Source organism: Pteropus vampyrus, unplaced genomic scaffold, assembly GCF_000151845.1.
Source record: "Pteropus vampyrus isolate Shadow unplaced genomic scaffold, Pvam_2.0 Scaffold180, whole genome shotgun sequence".
In the NCBI taxonomy this organism is placed as follows: domain Eukaryota; kingdom Metazoa; phylum Chordata; class Mammalia; order Chiroptera; family Pteropodidae; genus Pteropus; species Pteropus vampyrus.
In genome coordinates, this window is record NW_011888961.1 from 523,152 (window position 1) to 540,279 (window position 17,128).

Genomic DNA, 17,128 nt, shown 5'->3' on the forward strand with positions numbered 1-17,128 from the left:
GCCCAAATGAAGCAATTTCTACCCATGAACATTATGCCCAGGGGTTTCCACCTGCCCTACAACCTTATTCACCATGCTGATGATAAGTCTCAGATAAATGCGGGGCAAAGCGAATTCTGCTCTAAGAGGAACACCAGCAGTCCTCAGTTTTTAAGGACTTCATATCTGGCTATTCCATTTAGTAGATTTAGTTACAATACAGTTCCAATAATTGTGGCGGTTACAGAAGGCTCTGCGTTCCACAGTGAATGTTCTAAGCTTTGCTCTCAAATAATAGCCTTTCTTGGGAAGGTGTGTGGGTGTATATTTTTCCAGGGTGGGTAATTTAGCAAGCTTTCAAATAATCATTGGTGTAGGATGAAGCATGACTTTCAGCACTTGGAGTCCCAGGTGGCATGAAAGGTAGAATAACAGATGCTTATGTTTTGTGCCAGTCAAAAGGGAGCTCAAAGGAGAGAAGGTACTGTGCACGGGACACCTCTCTCGAAAGTGCATGAATTTAATTCCTGGGCTTGTCATCTGAACAGGCACCTTCTGAATTCTTCTCTTCTGTTTAAAGTCTCTTTCTGTTTAGGTCATTGCCTCTTCCTTAAGCTTCTGGTTTCATGCAGATCATCATGACAAAAGGAATTCAGCCTGAGAGAAGCCCGGAAGGAACAGAAGCAGAGACTAGAACTGGCTCAATTTGGGATAGGGACAAGCCTGTCCCCATCCACTCACACTTACATGGGTACCAGCAATCAGGACATCTGACTCAGGGAAGCGACCCTGTTGGCAGGGGCTGGAGCTGGTCTATCTCCAGTCTTCCCAGCCTCCTTTTTAGTAATTAGGCAAGGTCTGCCTCAGTAACCTCATTCCCACCTTTCTACCCTCATAGGTTCTCTGCGTGTGAGTGGGCCTGAGTGTCACAGAGAGCACCCTGTGCGTTTTCTCTGGCCTGGCTGCTGCACATGACCAGTGCTAACAGAAGCTCCTGAGCACCGTCAGCCTCCCTCCTCGTCTTGAAATTGTGCCAAGCCGTCCAGAAGCAGAGCCAGTGAGAAACTTTTCCTAGGAAGCATCTGGCTGCTTGGCAGGGCACAGTGGGCATTTGGCAGGCTCAGATGAATTCAGGCTTTCTCAGTTGCCTAGACGAGCTCACAACTGCAGTTGACCTGCCATGTTGTGACGGGAAAACTGGGAACTCTGAGCCCCCTCTGCATCTAGTCCAGAACCAAAGCCTGAGACTGATTCTGTATTCTACATTTTTTTCCTTTGGACCTGAATATGCTTTATGCTAATCAGATACTACCTCCTTTGTGTTCTGCAGCTTTTCTCAATGATCTACTGCTTCGTCTCTGAATGAAGGGTGCTTTGCCACATCCATCAGAGCTATGCCAGAAAAAAATTATGGGAATGAAGGCATATTTAAGTTTATATATTTAAGTTTAGATTTGGAGTTTAATATGACCAGTAAGTTACTTACTGGTCATATTAAACTCCAAACCTAAACTCTCAACACTGATAAATTCTTTGCTTTGTGAAATTATTTATTGGTTTCTTTAAAACATTGGCTATTATCCAGTGTTTTAAAGCTATAGATCTTCCCCCAGAAAACTGTGAACAGCCTGCTGTTTTAAACAATTTTGGTAGGTGGTTCAGAATCCCAGGAAGGTCATTTCTGATTCCTCTGGTAAACCATGGGCCCCAGTTAGGAGTCTCTGTTTAAGAGGCAGTTTACTTGGGTCACTTGATATGGGCTTTGATTTCTTTTTGTTGTTTACACACACTATTCATACGTATATCGCCGCACGAGGCAAGGCACGCAAGCGCAGTACAGAATGGACTCACCTGTACGCCAACCGTTCTTGGAAATTGGGTGTAATTAATTTGCTTTTCACATTTAGTTTTCACACTTTATGTTGTGAACAAGAAAAATGTGTGTACCTCTCCACGCCACTCAGTTTCCACTTGTGTTTCCGGGACATCAGCAATCCTCCACCCCAAGCTGCCTGAAAAAGAAAGATCACACAAGAAAGAAGGTAGTGCTTTTTCATTGCCTAGATTTCTGTAGTTTGGTGTCCTTCAGAATAGTGAGCGTCTCCCAGAGCTCAGGCAATGTAGCGGGGGTTGCTCACCTTCTGGCATTGGACTTGTGGAGTTTAGATTGGATGGGGGGGAGGGTGGTATTTAAGTTGTTAGGCTCCATCTCACATTTATATGATATAAAGAACCAAACTAGGGACACATTTCTTCAGTCTGCATGAGGAGACAGCTTGTCCCTGCAGCCCATCGCCAGCACTCAGTCCTAGGGAAGCTCATCATCTCGGATGCAGGAAGCCTGTTAACTCCATAGTTTAAAGTCGAAAAGATGGGCCGGGGACCCCTTCAACAGCTTCCAAATTGCAAGGAAAACTCTTTTGACCATTCTGGATGATTCCAGAAGGAGGAATCAGCTTCACAAGCTTATTTCACTGATGTGTAATTTTGGATAATTTCTCTGTCCAAAAAAATCAAAACAAAACAAAGAAATAAGCAGTCAAGATTTGTGCCAGTCAGTTAGTTGAGCAATTAGAACATGTCCCTTAAAAATTTGTTCTCAAGTTTGAAGTTTTGAATTGTAGTAATCTTTAAGAATAAGTTGTCAGGATGGAAATTCATTGGAAAATGTTAACATTCTTTGTAGGTTTAAAATAATCCTGGGATAATTTTAAAGGGGGAAAAAAACTGTTAGGGTATAATTGTTTCCCCCCATACACACTTTGTTAGAATTTCAGTTCTTTTATATTTTGAAAAAGTATCCAATTTTCCAAATGTGTAATATCATAAGACTTTTTTTCTAGTTTAATTATGGAATGTATAAAAACAATAAGAATATGGTAAACTTGCTATGTTTCAAAGAAAGCTAATACAATTGATTAAAAGGTCTCCCAGCTCCATTTTAAGTAGAAATCTTGGAGGCGAGACCACAGCATCTGCTGGCTGGGGACAAACAGACATTGCTGTTTATAAAGTTATCAGGGTAATCCTTCTCCGAATCAGCTGGCAGGTCGAACAGGCTCTGAGACCTAGGTCACTGATGGTACTTGAGTTGTTCAATCTTTTTCTCAGCATCTTCGTGTGTAAAATAAAGGGATCTCTGGTAGCCTAATGAACGACTCATACTGTGAATCAGGAAAGGAAAAGATAGATAATTGCAATGCAAGACATCTCTGAAATAATAGAAATTTACCTAGCTTAGCCTGTGGATGTTTTCTGCTCCCAAAGGAAGGGAATTAATTTGGTCTGAATACTTTTAAAGCCAACATGATTGAAAGCCAGTGCTACTCAATAACATCTTTGCACCAGAATGTAAATCGACTCATGCTACCTTCACCGAAAAAGTCTGACAATCAAAAAAATGTCAGCTGTACCAAACACTGTGCTCAGTGATACGTTGGCACCAACCCCTTATCTCATCATAGATCTTTAGCAGTTTGCAGAGAGAAGCTAATCTTTGAACCACGCTTTGAAAAATACTGGCCTAAATTTAAATCTCTTCAATTTCTTCTTCTAAAAATTGACTTTTTTTTTTTCATTCGACATGTTTTTGTGGGCACATTTATTTTATTTATTTATTTTTTTAGTGCGAATAAGCCTGGTGTCAAAACTTTCACATATAATTTATCTTCTTAGCTGACCTAGCTAAGAAATTGGAAATTTGGTGGTAGATATTTCTTAGCAAGTTGTCAAGTCTGCCTTTCTCTCCATATATACGAATACATGACTTGAGTTGAGTTTCTTTTACCCTCCATGTTTCCTATGTAAATTCAACTCCTAGTTTACCTTTTTGATTATTCATACAAGAAAGTAAACTCTGCACACATGTGACTGTGTGTATGTACATGAGACGTTGCTGCTCAATGAATTGAGAACTAAGTGCTCAGATAATGGTCAAGAAATAAGAATGTTATCATGTTGGAAAACATTAAGGTATAATCAGCCTCAGACTGCTTCCAGTGAATGTTGTATGTTATTTTGAATTGTGCGCTATTTTGTCTTCACAGTCTTTAAAAGCTGACATATCAGCATTCCTAAAGTGAGAGAGAGAGAGAGAGAGAGAGAGAGAGAGAGAGAGAGAGAGAGAGAAAGGGAGAGAAATTTCATTCCAGAAGCCCCAGGTGAAAATGTGTAAGGATATTTTGGTGGCAGGCCCTATGGGATACTTACATCCACGTGCATCCAGATCTTATACTTTTTGCAGATATCAGCGACAGCTAAGAGGGGATCGAATGCTCCATACACGGTGGTTCCAGCTGTTGCACTCACAAGGAAAGGAACAAATCCCTGTGCAAATGAAAAAGCCCCAAATAATGTAAAACAGGGGTTCAAGAATTCTTTTCAAAAGCTGACAAAAAACAATGAAAATTCTCCCCGTGTCATACACATCTGCATTTTTGGATTCTCCAGAAGTGTCGTCCACACTTTGGAGCCTCGTAAGAACGATGCTCATGCCCCAGGATCTGAGTTCTCCAGTTTCATTACAAGGACAGACATTCTGCTCCTCAGAAGAGGCTACACTGGACCCAGAGTAAGGGTTTGCAGTGCCTGTGGGCCATTGACATATCCCAGGGGGATTTTCTGGCCATTTTCTCCCCTCTGCTGACTTTCTAGTCTTCCTTTATCATAACAGGGACTCTGAACTTAATAAGTAAGCAGAAAAGAGAATGGAGAGAAGGAACTCTGACCAGTTCATTACTCCTATTTGGAAATCCTAAGATGACTTATTTGGAGTCTCAAAGAAAAGGATTCACGTGGAACTAAACAATAAGCTATGGATCTTATCTGTCTTAGCAGTTCTCTGTCTGGCCCAGGCTAAATGAAAACTGATTGAAATAACATGTGGCGGCTGAAAGAAGGCAGAAGAACCCTCAAACAGGATGAACGCATATATTTACTCCACATGACAACATGCAGTTACAGAGTCAGTCTGTAGGTGGCAGCAAAGGTTCAATTTGCGGTTTACAAGAAGTTCTAGAACAAGAATGAGGGGAAAATTTGTTGCGGGGCAGAAAAGGCCGAGGAAAATAAATAATTGTTCCTGAGTTCATAATAACCAAATGCATGTGTTATAGCATTGAACTAGGAACTGTAGATTATATCTAATAAAAATGAAACTAAAGGAATTCTAAAAACAAGCTCCCCGACTTGAGAACCAACCAGTCAGGGATATAAATGACTTCCAGAGATTTGTGGGTATCTTTAGCAGGTCTTCAGAACTTGTTACTTCTAAAGAGAGTTCTAAAATGCTTCCTCAAAAATAAGGCGTTTGGAGAGCCAGTCGTATCAGTATGTGTCTAGACAGGAAAAATTGGCCTCTTTCAAATACCATGCTGCATTAGCATGCTAATATTTCCCACTTACGAAAATGATCTTTCGAATGTGTGTCTGTGTAATGCCAACCTGCAACACATAGAAGACAAATGCTTTGGAAATTCTATACAATATTACTGTGTGTATTGTTTATTCGGCAATTTCGACCTTTCCAAAGCAGAGCCTTCAACTCAGGGAAATAAATATTGACTGAATGCAAAATTCCACATTCTCATTAAAGCCAGGCGGTTGAGGCTTGAGTACTCTGCCTAAGAGAATATCAAAGTGTGTTCTCCACTGGGTAGAAATAGAAATATGTACCCTTAGCTTGTTATGGGCTGGATAAAGCTCCCTACAAAAACTTACTTTTTGCTTGGCTTCGACGATCCTTCTTTCAAGATCAGATGGAATCATTTTTCCCCTGAAAGAAAAAATAAACACATTATAGGTTTGCTTTGAATAATTTACTTTGTTGTCTTTGACAAGTGGACACGTGAGGGTAAAAGTCCAACTGTAAACCGTTGATTGTAATGATTGGTTTAAACAACTCTTTGGCTCTGCATTTCCTCCCTCAAAGATACATGACTGCACTTTCTGGTAAGTTCAGGTGACTCCTGACCACACTGTGCAGTTAGGACATCCGCACGTCCCTCCGCTCAGCACGGAACCTGCCTTTGTAGGTCATCCTCTTCATTTGCTTAAAACAAGCCTGCTCTGGAGCAAGACATTTGGCAATGCAAGGAGAGGGCAGAAAAAGGTTTGCAGTCCAAATCTGTGCATGAATGGACCTGCAATTTCAGATTGAGAAGAAATGCCAAGAGGAGATAGTCCATCCTGAAGCATTCGAATGAAATATTAAGCCAAAAAGCCACCTAATTACATTCCAAGTGCAAAAAGCACAAAGCAGGCCAAGAACACACAGGCTCAAATTTCAAACAGATCGATAGACAGGAATCAGAGAGAGAAACATCCTTTCGTCCCTGAAATATTTCTTTCCTAAAATAAAATTATAGATAGTGTTTTGCTTACTTTAAAACCCCATTATTATAATAACCAGAGAAGTTGATTTTTTCAAGAAGCTAGATGTGGCTAGATATGTGATCTCAGTCAAGTTTCTTAATTTCCCTGGGCCTATTATTATTATCTTTAGGACACAGTGATAATAATATTACCTGTGGAGTTATTAGGATTAAATGAGTTAATACGTGCAAAATTATTTTAAAAGTGCTTGGCCTATGGAAAGCATTCAATAAATACTAGCTTTCACTGTTGAGATTGTTATTATATATTGCAGCATTCCTATCCTAAGACTTCAGGAGAAAAACAGGCAAAGGAAAGAGAGTAGGTACATGATACTGGAGACTGCGAAATAGCCTTTAAACTAACATAGCTCTCTTGAGGCTGCTACACTGGCTAAACTTTTCACATCATGGTCCTCTCTCTATCTAGGATTTTTTAAAAGGAGATTTGGAAAAATAAATTATTTCTTTTGGGGGGCAGGAGGTTGTCACAATAAATAGTAGGGGGATGCTACTGGCAGTTAGCGGGCAGTGGGCAGGGTTTTGGTATTTGTTGCTAGCTCTATAGTCCATTTGTGGCTGTTCTTGGGATTCTCAATATAGAGCAAGCGTTGAGCTACTTCAATACATCTTCTAGTGTGGTCTTGCCTAGTTTTTTTGCATATTAAAATGTTATTTCAATAGAAATTACTTTGCTAACATTTCTCCATTTAAAAACATAACTTGGGCATTATATAATGAGTACATAAGTTATATTTTCTACGATTTTCATTTCAGGCTAATAAAGGCAGTGTTACAAACTAGTTGCAATATGCAGCAGACATTAGGCCTGAAGGCACTGAGAACCACTGATTTATGTGAAGCTGTTTTCCAAAGAAAGACACTTAACATGTAATTACCTAGTGACAGTCATGGACAAGTTAGCAGTGATTAGTTAGTCAGGCTGGAATGGAACAAAGGGCATTAATGTACATATGGTGTGAAGGGTGCACCAAGATTCAGAGCTGCTCACCTATGAGGACATCTGTGATGTGGGGACAGAAGGAAGGACAGAGAGGAACCAAAGGCAGGGTGGTGGGGAGGGCATCTCGCCCTCTGTATTTCTCCCTTCCCATCACAGTGTGGCCCAGGGAGCAACCCACAGAGCGGGGATTTTTACCTCTCCCAGATCGGGCTCTGCTAAAACACCGTTCTCCAGCCTTGATATAAGCAAGATGTTCCAATTTTAGAAGAAACTCAGGTATTTATCTTTTACATAAAGTTCTAAGTACATTAAAATTGCCATAGTATTTTTAGAGGTAAACATGGAACTGAGAGAGAGGATTCTCAGAAGTTGTTTGCAAATCCCAAATTTTACCTAGTCTACCACAGCTGACCGCCTCTGCCTTGGAGAGTGTGGGATGGACGAACTTGACAATTGCTATCTGCTCATCTAATCACATCTGGACGTTTTGTTAAGCACAAGGCAGTAAGGTGTCACCGAGAAGTCACAGATTAAGGTACATTAGAATTAGAAGGTGGTCAAGACCCGATTCTAGTCTAATGGCTCCATTTTTCAAATGAGGAAACAGGCCAAGAGAGGCTAAGCTTCCAGCACAAACACAAAGGGCCGAACATATAGGAAGCGTAGTTGGAAAGACTGCAGTCTTTTAGGGTAAGACAAATCCTTTAAAATAATATCTGGCTTTCATGGACCAGAGGTGTCATTCCAGGCTTCCAGGAGAGCAGTAATGAACACAAGAGTCTGTTCCGTTTCCACATGGGTGAGCTCTGGGGCAGCAGGAAGGAGCAGGTTTGTCAAATACAGTGGTTCCCCCTTAACTCAGGGGTGGGGGGATATGTTCCATGTCCTCCAGCGGATGCCTGAAACCTCAGATATATACTATATATACTATGTATATTCTGTGTTTTCGTATACATACATACCTACGATGAAGTTTCATTTATAAATTAGGCACAGTATACGAACAACAATAACTAATAATAAAATAGAACAGTTATAGCAACATACTGTAATAAAATTATGTGAATGTGGTCTGCCTCTCTCAAAATACTTTATTGCTTTGTACTCGCCTTTTCACTTTACGGCTTCTCTGTGGCATGTCCGAATTGCCAGCATCACTACTCTTGTATGTTGGGGCCGTTATTAAGTAAAATAAGAGTGACTTGAAGACAAGCACTGTGATATTGTGGCAGTCGATCTGATAACCCAGACATCTACTAAGTGACTAACAGGTGAGGACGCTGGTGAAAAGGATCATTCACGTTCTGGGAGAGAGGGAGCAGAACGGTGCACAGTTTAAAACTTAGGAGTAACTTCTGGAATTTTCCATTTGATATTTTCAGACCACGGTTGACCGTGTAAAGCAAAACCATGGATAAGGGGGTCAACTGTGATCAAGTCCACAGGTTTGCTTCTCAGAGTGGAACGTGATGGGGATGAATCGCTCTCGACGAGGGGCAGCTCCAGTCTTTCCCAGGCACTCTGCCTCTCACGCCCATGTATGTTTTGTCCACTTGGGAACCCAGAGCCTGGCAGGGGGCAGACCAGCATTTGTTGGAGGCACATGACTAGAAGGCAAAAGTTTCACCCAAGGATAATATTAATATTAATATCTTTACTTCACTGTCTGACCAGACAGCTAGTGTGAGGGCCTCTGAAACAAATATTTTTATCTTTCCATTTATCTGAGATTTGGCTGATTTTACTTTAAAACAATGGCTCTTAAAATTTAGTGTGCATAAGAATGACATGTGTACGTCTTTAAATACAGATTCCTTAACTCAGCTCTTAGAGATTTTGATTTAGTAGGTCAGTTATAGGGCCCAAGAATTAAGTCATCCCACAAATATTTACTGAGCACTTACTATGTGCCAAACACTGTTAGGAAGGCTGGAGTACCAAGGATTCCACTCTCTAGGGCTTATATGCCAACAAGGGAGACAAATAATAACATAGTTAATAGACAAACATGCATAGAGATTTGCATTCTAACAAGCGCCCTGGGTGATTCTGCAGTGGGTAGGCCTACGTCCACATGTTGAGAACCATTACTTTAGAAATGAAAGTTTTAGCCCCACAGGCATTTAAATGACTGTGTAACATTCTAGCCAAGTACTTTTCATGTGGCCCATGGTTTTGAGCCATCGTGCTTGTAGGGAAGTGAGCAGACGGAGCTCCAGATGTGGCACTGTATGTTCCCTGCCTGCCCCTGTGCTGTGGGGTGAGAGAACACTGGGCGACAACCAGCAGGCTCCTCTGAGGATTAGGGGCTGTCTGGCCACTCCTGGCTTTTTCATACAAGTGTCTCGTAGTGCAAGGCAGCTTTGGATGGCAGCTGTTGCATCCTGTATGTCTGGTCTAACAGTATTTCCATAGCAAGAATTATATTTTTAATGTTTACGCATCCAACCTTTAGGCTGACAATTAAGTCACAACTGATGCTTTGTAATGCTGTTAGTTGTTTGTGTTTAAGACTGGACTGCCATGCAAGTGAGGACTGTTGAACCAGACTGTTGCTTTGAATGTGGCTGTTTTGCATTAAAATTCCTGATTAGCAATAGCCTTTCAAAATTCACATGATGCTACAGGGTCACATAACTTCATAAAGTTGCCTGGGCAAAATCCTACACTGCCAGTGAGAGTTGCCAGCAGGATAAAGCTGCTCTTTGTGGGAAGAAGCAAAAGACACAGATTATACTTTGTTTGGACTTTTGACCCAGATTCATGGCTATCTTCCATGGCTCTGAAGGAGAAAGCGATCTATCTTATCAAAAGGAGCACATAAGTGGAGAGTGTACACCTCTAGGCAGGCATCCAAATGGTCACATATGAGGTGCTTGAGTCTTTGGTGACCCAGATCACTGGTCTTGCTGAACCTGCAGTAATTCCACCAGCCTTTCCTAGGAGAGCAGAGGTTGGCTCTGTTCACAGAGATTCGTGTGCGAAAAGGAAAGGCTCCATGAATCCTTCCTGTTAGAAACTGACTAATGTTACTATCACTGGTAATAACAACACTGCTGGCAGCGATAATGAATGGCCAGTTTTAGAAACTACTGCACTATAGCTTAGTCCAGCATCTCTGCTCCTCACGCCAATTTACAGGAGAGTTATTATCATTCAAACTTTGTAGGCAAGGAGATCGAGGATCGGAGAGGCAGCTGAATATGGCTAAAAGCTTGCAAAAAAGAGACGGAATAACTCAGTTGGGTACCAGATCTTATGCTAACTGTGTACTTGAAGCATTAAGTTCTTCCTTTTACTCATTTATAAAATGATGATAACAGTCCCTGCTTCACAAGGTTTACATGGGAATTAAATGAGATAGTTAAGTATAAAACACTATAAAGCATTAATTATAAAACCCTATCTAGCATACAGCAAGACCTCCATACAGGTTAGTTTCATTGTGATTAGTAGTAATAGTACTAGCATTACGTGACTTGCAGGATGTCGCACAGCTAGTAGGAAGCAGATTTCAAGTCTGGAACTGTGTGACATCAGAACCCAGGTTCTTAGCACTGCACAACAAATGTCTTCCAAAGCATTTGTGTGGTTTAAACAAAACACCTACTACCTTGACTTAACATGAAACTTTTCAAGTTGAGTTCTCAAATCTTAACGATGTATGTAATATTTCTACTATGATTGTCCGGAAGCCCCTTGAATTGAGTAATTCCTTGATCCCAATTCTTATTGCTATTAGCACTAATTAGTAAAATAAGGAAAATATATACCCTCCTACTAAAACATATTGTTCTATCATCCTTTGACGATATCATTCTTTCTAGTTTAACACCTAAATGTTACAGGAGTAACAGAAACCTGCTAGTTTTTTTGTTTGTTTTTGTTTCTAAACTAGCCAGCGCTAAGCAAAAACACTTCTTTAACATAAACTGCAATACAGAGACAGCGAGGGGAGCTCACGGACCAAGTGAATTTTCAAATCGCCCAGACTGTGTGGTGACTTGAAAAACTGCATGGAATGGCTTGAGAAAAAATTGCTGAAGGAATTTACAGAGCGGCGGTAGAACTTACGAGGGAGATTCCCTGGAGAAAAGCACTCCAGGTATCTCTCCTTGGCCTCTGCTGATGTGGGTAACCTACCCTAAAAGGCCCATAAGATAAGCTAACAAAAGTTAAAAGGAGACCATTCAGGAAGCTCTTGCATTATAAAATCAAACCCTGTGCAAAAATTTTTTTTACCATAATTATAAACAGTGAACTTTCTAGGTTTCTTTAATATATAGTTTGACTTGGATAAATAACTTTAACTGTAACAATTAGCCATATTTTTCTCTTTTAAGATTTGTTTTCCAATATACACAATGGGATATCTTAGCCTTATAGTCAGGATATGGGAACAGGCAATGGTGATTTTTGTGTCTAATTCTAGTACTGTATATTAAATTTTTTTTAAAAAATTAACTTCTTCAAAAAAAGCATTTACTGAACATACACACACACACACACACACAGAGATACACGCGCTCACTTACTATATAGCAATCTAAGTGATATGCAACTGAGGACTTGAACCATGATGTGGTGCGAAGCTATTTTCTTTTCTATATGAAATCTTATTGCTGTCACTGGGGGCTGGTTTAGAGCAGAGGGGGAAGTAGCTGATGAGGGAAGTGTCTGTGTGGGCAGGAAGGTGTGTCGACAATCTCTCATCACCCTCCCTACTCCACAAACTACTATCCCTCTTCCCTGAACTTGTTGGTAGAGAGAAGGAAAGGATTATGATAAGCAGTTCAATTTATCATGTAAGAAATCATGCTTGGCTATTGTAAATAACTTTTATGACAAGGAGGAAATCAAAACTGCTATAACAGAACACTAAAATTAATGACATGGGGATACTACATATCAAAATATGAGAAGCACCCTAAATCATTCTCAGAGGAAAATGTATAGCCTAAAATGCTTTTGAAATTAAATAATAGAGAATAAAAGTAACAAAAGCAAATATTTAACCCAAGTTGCTAGGGAAACAACAGCAAACAATGTAGGCAAAAAGAGGGAATAAATTTTTCAGTGACTTAGAAACTATAAATTACACTTAAATTCAAAAGCTGGCACATTGAAAAGATCAATGAATATGCAAATATCTGATTAGTCCAACAGAAGAAAGAGAGAAAGTGTAACATTTGAAATTTAAAAAGGAGGTATGGATACATATTAATACTATTCAAAAATTCTATGTAGAGCTTTATGCTAATTTTAAAATTTTTGAAGAAATAGAATATTTTCCCTAGGAAACTGTAAATTAAAAGAATCAATTCAAGAATATTAAAAAAATTGAAGAAAACTAATAACTGAATAATAAGGGGCGGAGGGAAAGTTGCCAGAAAACTGTCCCCCAAAATGCTAAGCCCAGATGTTTAGGTAGCAAATTTGAACAAGTCTACTATTGGCGGATAATGCTCTTTAAGCTCTTATGGAGATAACAATGAAAATCTGCTGAATTTATTTCCTGAAACCAGCTAACTGTGAAAGCAACATCTGCCAAAGAGAGACCAGAAACATCTATAGATATATCTTGTAATATAGGTACGTAAATCTTGAATATAACATTAGAAAATATAATCCAGAAGGAAATTAAAGATGAACATGGAACTAAGTAGGATTTGTCACAAGAATGCAAAGAATGGCAGAGAGGTAAAATAATAATTAGTATCTGAAACTATAAATGACTAAACTGAAATGAATTTATAAGAATAAAAACACAAATTTTTACCAAATGATAAAAAAAAAAGATTTGGATAAATGGAGAGACACGTCATGTTCTTTGATGAGAAAACAATATTGTAGACACACACAATTAATCTCTAAACTTAACAAAATTCCAACAGGATCCCCAGTGGAAGTTTTAGGAGAATGGGAACCTGAGAAAAAGCAAAAAGTAAATTAATAAAAAAATTTAAAATGACAGTCCTCTCAAACACCGTAGATCAAAATAAATTTCAGTTAAATCAACTATTAAAATAATATAAAGGCTCTAGGAAGAAAAATATGAATATTAATATATACTAAGAATGGGGAATACTTTCTAAAGAAGACACTAAACATGGAAAATGAGTAATTGATAATAGCTCTGACTACCAAAAAAATGGGACTTTTTAAAATAAATACCACAAATAAAATTTAAAAGCAAATGATACATTTTGGAAAACATTTACAACGTTCATGACAAAAGAGGGCTTTGTTTTCTTTTTTAACTATAAATAACTGATAAGCATAAAATGTTTGACTTTGTTAATTATCAAAAATGAAAAAATCAATAAAAAAAATAGTTTCCTTCATCAAATTGACACAGGTCACTTAAAATGTTACTTCCTAGGATTAGAGAGAAAATGGTAAGCAGTCACACCTGTATAGTGCTTGGGGGAATATAAATTGGCTGATTCTTTTCTGAAAGGCAATATGCCAGCAAGTATCATAATTTTTAGCAGAGGCACAATCCTGAAATCAGAAATTCTATTTCTAGGAATTTGCCCTAGGAAAATAATATATGTGTGTAAATATTTAGCCACAATAATGTTTACATTAGCATTTTTTACCTAGTGAAAATTTAAAGTAACTTAATATGTCTAACACCAGGAGATTTGTTAAGTAATATAAATTCTAAACAATAGATCATTAATGATTGAGAATTATATTGGAGAATTTTTAATGACATAAAAGTTGCCCATAGTATTTTATTATGTGAACAACAAATTTCTAATTGGTAAGTTTTATTTAAATATATAAAAATATGTTTGGAACTATATGCACCAAAGTATTATGGAGATTATGTCTAGATTCTTCCATTTTTTAATTTTTCTACAATGAATATGTGCTGCTTCTGGAATAAAAAAAATGTTTGTTTGTTTTTTAAAAGAAGGGGTTAGCCCTTCCTTAACATCATGTACAAAAATTAACTCAAAATAAGCCAGAGACTTGAATGCAAGAGCTAAAACTATAAAACTCATAGAAAAAAAGCATAAGGCAAAAGTTTCATCACATTGAATTTTGCAATGGATATTTTCATGGATATGACGCCGAAGGCACCAACAACAAAAGAAAAAATAGACAAATTGGACCTTATGAAAGTTAAGAAATTTTGTGCATCAAAAGACATTATCAACACAGTAAAAAGGCAACCCACAGAATGGGAGAAAATATTTTTAAATCACATAACTGATAAAAGATTAATATCCAGAATATAATTCAACAACAAACAACTCAATTAAAAAATTATCAAAGGAATGTAAGAGACAGATACATAACGGTCCATCTAACAGCAGCAGAATACACATTCTTCTCAAATTCACATAGACATTCTCTAGAACAGATCATATGTTAAGCCATAAAACAAGTCAACAAATTAAAGAAGACTGAAATTATATAAAGTATCTTTTCTAACTACAATGGTGTGAAACTAGAAATTAATTACAGAAGGAAAATTGGAAAAATCATAAGTATGTGGAAATTGGACAACACACTCCTTAAGAACCATTGGGTTAAAGAAGAAATTAAAACAGAAATTAAAAAAATATCTCCAGACAAATGAAAATGTAAATGCAACATACCAAAAGTTAAGGTATGCAACAAAGTAGTTTTAAGAGGAAAGTTTATAGATAAACATCTACAGTAAGAAAAAAGAAATCTCTCAAACAATCTGATTCTGCTTCTCAAGGAATGAGAAAAAGAAGAACAAATCAGTAAGTTTTATTTAAATATATAAAAATACATTTGAAACTATATGCACCAAAGTATTAAGGAGATTATGTCTAGATTCTTCTATCCAAAGTTAGCATAAGGAAGGAAATGATAAAGAATAGAGCAGAAATAAATGAAATAGAGACTAGAGAGATAATGAACAAAACTAAGAGATGGTTATTTGAAAAGATAAATAAAATTGACAAACCTTTAGCTAGACTCACTAAGAAAGAAAAAGAGGACTCAAATAAAATTATAAATGAAAAAGGAGACGTTATGACTGATAACCACACAAATACAAAGGGTCATCAGAGGCTACCATGAAAACTATATGCCAACAAATTGAATAATGTAGAAAAAAATGAAATGGGTAATTGCTAGAAAGATAAAACCTACCAAGACTGAATCATAAGAAATAGAATTTCTGAACAAACCAATAATGAGTAAAGAGATTTAAACAATAATCAATACCTTCAACAAAGAAAAGCCCAGGACCAGATGGCTTCACAGGTAAATTCTAGCAAATATTTAAAGAATTAATGCCAATCCTTCTCAGACTCCTTCAGAAAACTGAAGAGGAAAGAATACTTCCTAACTCACTTTATGAGGTCAGCATTACCCTCATACCAAAGCCAGATTAGAACACTATAAGGAAAAAATTACAGGCCAATATTCCTGATGAACATAGATGTAAAATCCTTGACAAAATACTAGCAAACCAAATTCAACAGTACATTGAAAAGATCATATACCATGATCAAGTGAGATTTATCTCTGGGATGCAAAGATGGTTCAACATCTCCAAATCAATCAGGGTGATATACTACAATAACAGAATAAACAGAATAAAGGGTTTAAATCATACGATCATCTCAATAAATATAGAAAAATCATTTGACCAATTCAACATCCTTTCATGATAAAAACTCAACAAACTAGGTATAGAGGGAACATACCTCAACATAATAAAGGCCATATATGACAAATCCACAACTAACATCATATTCACTGGTGAAAAGCTGAAAAATCAGAAACAAGGCAAGGGTACCCTCTCTCATTACTTTTATTCACATAGTACTGAAAGTCCTAGCTAGAGCAAGTAGGCAAGAAAAAGGAAATAAAGACATCCAAATTTGGAAAAGAAGAAGTTAAATTGTCTATGGTTACAGATGACATGATCTTAGATATATAGAAAACCCTAAAGACTCTACCAAAAAACTTTTAGAACTAATAAATGAATTCAGTAAATTTGCAGTTCATGAAACCAACATACAAAAATCAATCTCATTCACTATACAACCAAAAAGAATAAAATACTTAGGAATAAATTTAAGCAAGGAGATGAAAGATCTGTACACTGAAATTGTAAGACAGCAATGAAAGAAGACACAAATAAATGGGAAATGTCTCATGTTCATGGATTGGAAGAATTAACATTGTTAAAATGAGATGGCTCTGTTGCATACTGGACTTCTAATATTGTTAAAATGTCCATATTACCTAAAGTGATCTATAGATTCAACACAATCCCTATCAAAATCTCAATGATATTTTTCACAGAAATAGAAAAAACTATCCTAAAATTTGTACAGAACTACAAAAGAACCAAAATAGCCAAAGCAATCTTGTAAAAGCACAAAACTGGAGGCACTGTACTTCCTAATTTCAAACTATATCACAAAGGTATAGTAATCAAAACACTATGGTACTGGCATAAAAACAGATATGTAGACCAATGGAACAGAATAGAAAGCTCAAAAATAAACCCATGCGTGTGCAGTCAACAAATCTTTGACAAAGGTGCCAAGAATATACAATGGGGAAAAAGATAATGTCTTCAATAAATGATGTTGGAAGAACTGGACGGCAACATGCAAAAAAATTAAAACTAGACCACTATCTTATAGCATGCACAAAAATTTACACAAAATGCTTAAGATTTGAAACTATAAATTTCCTAGAAGAAAACATAGGGGTATTGGTTTTGGTCTAGGGGGTTAAGCTCCTTGACATAGGTCTTGAAGATAAGTTTTTGGATTTGATACCAAAAGCAAAATAAACAAATGGAACT

The 17,128-nt window shown here is 37.5% G+C and overlaps 1 protein-coding gene across 1 annotated transcript in view; it reads right to left on the reverse strand.

Moving 5' to 3' along the window:
- GAD2 (glutamate decarboxylase 2) overlaps positions 1–17,128 on the reverse strand; it is a 73,700-nt gene that overhangs the window by 17,671 nt on the left and 38,901 nt on the right. The window contains exons 10-13 of the mRNA XM_011371025.1: positions 5,698–5,752; positions 4,189–4,305; positions 1,927–1,991; positions 64–121 (exon numbers count right to left, since the gene is read on the reverse strand). Coding sequence (XP_011369327.1) covers positions 64–121; positions 1,927–1,991; positions 4,189–4,305; positions 5,698–5,752 — 295 coding nt within the window. The remainder of the gene's footprint in view (positions 1–63; positions 122–1,926; positions 1,992–4,188; positions 4,306–5,697; positions 5,753–17,128) is intronic.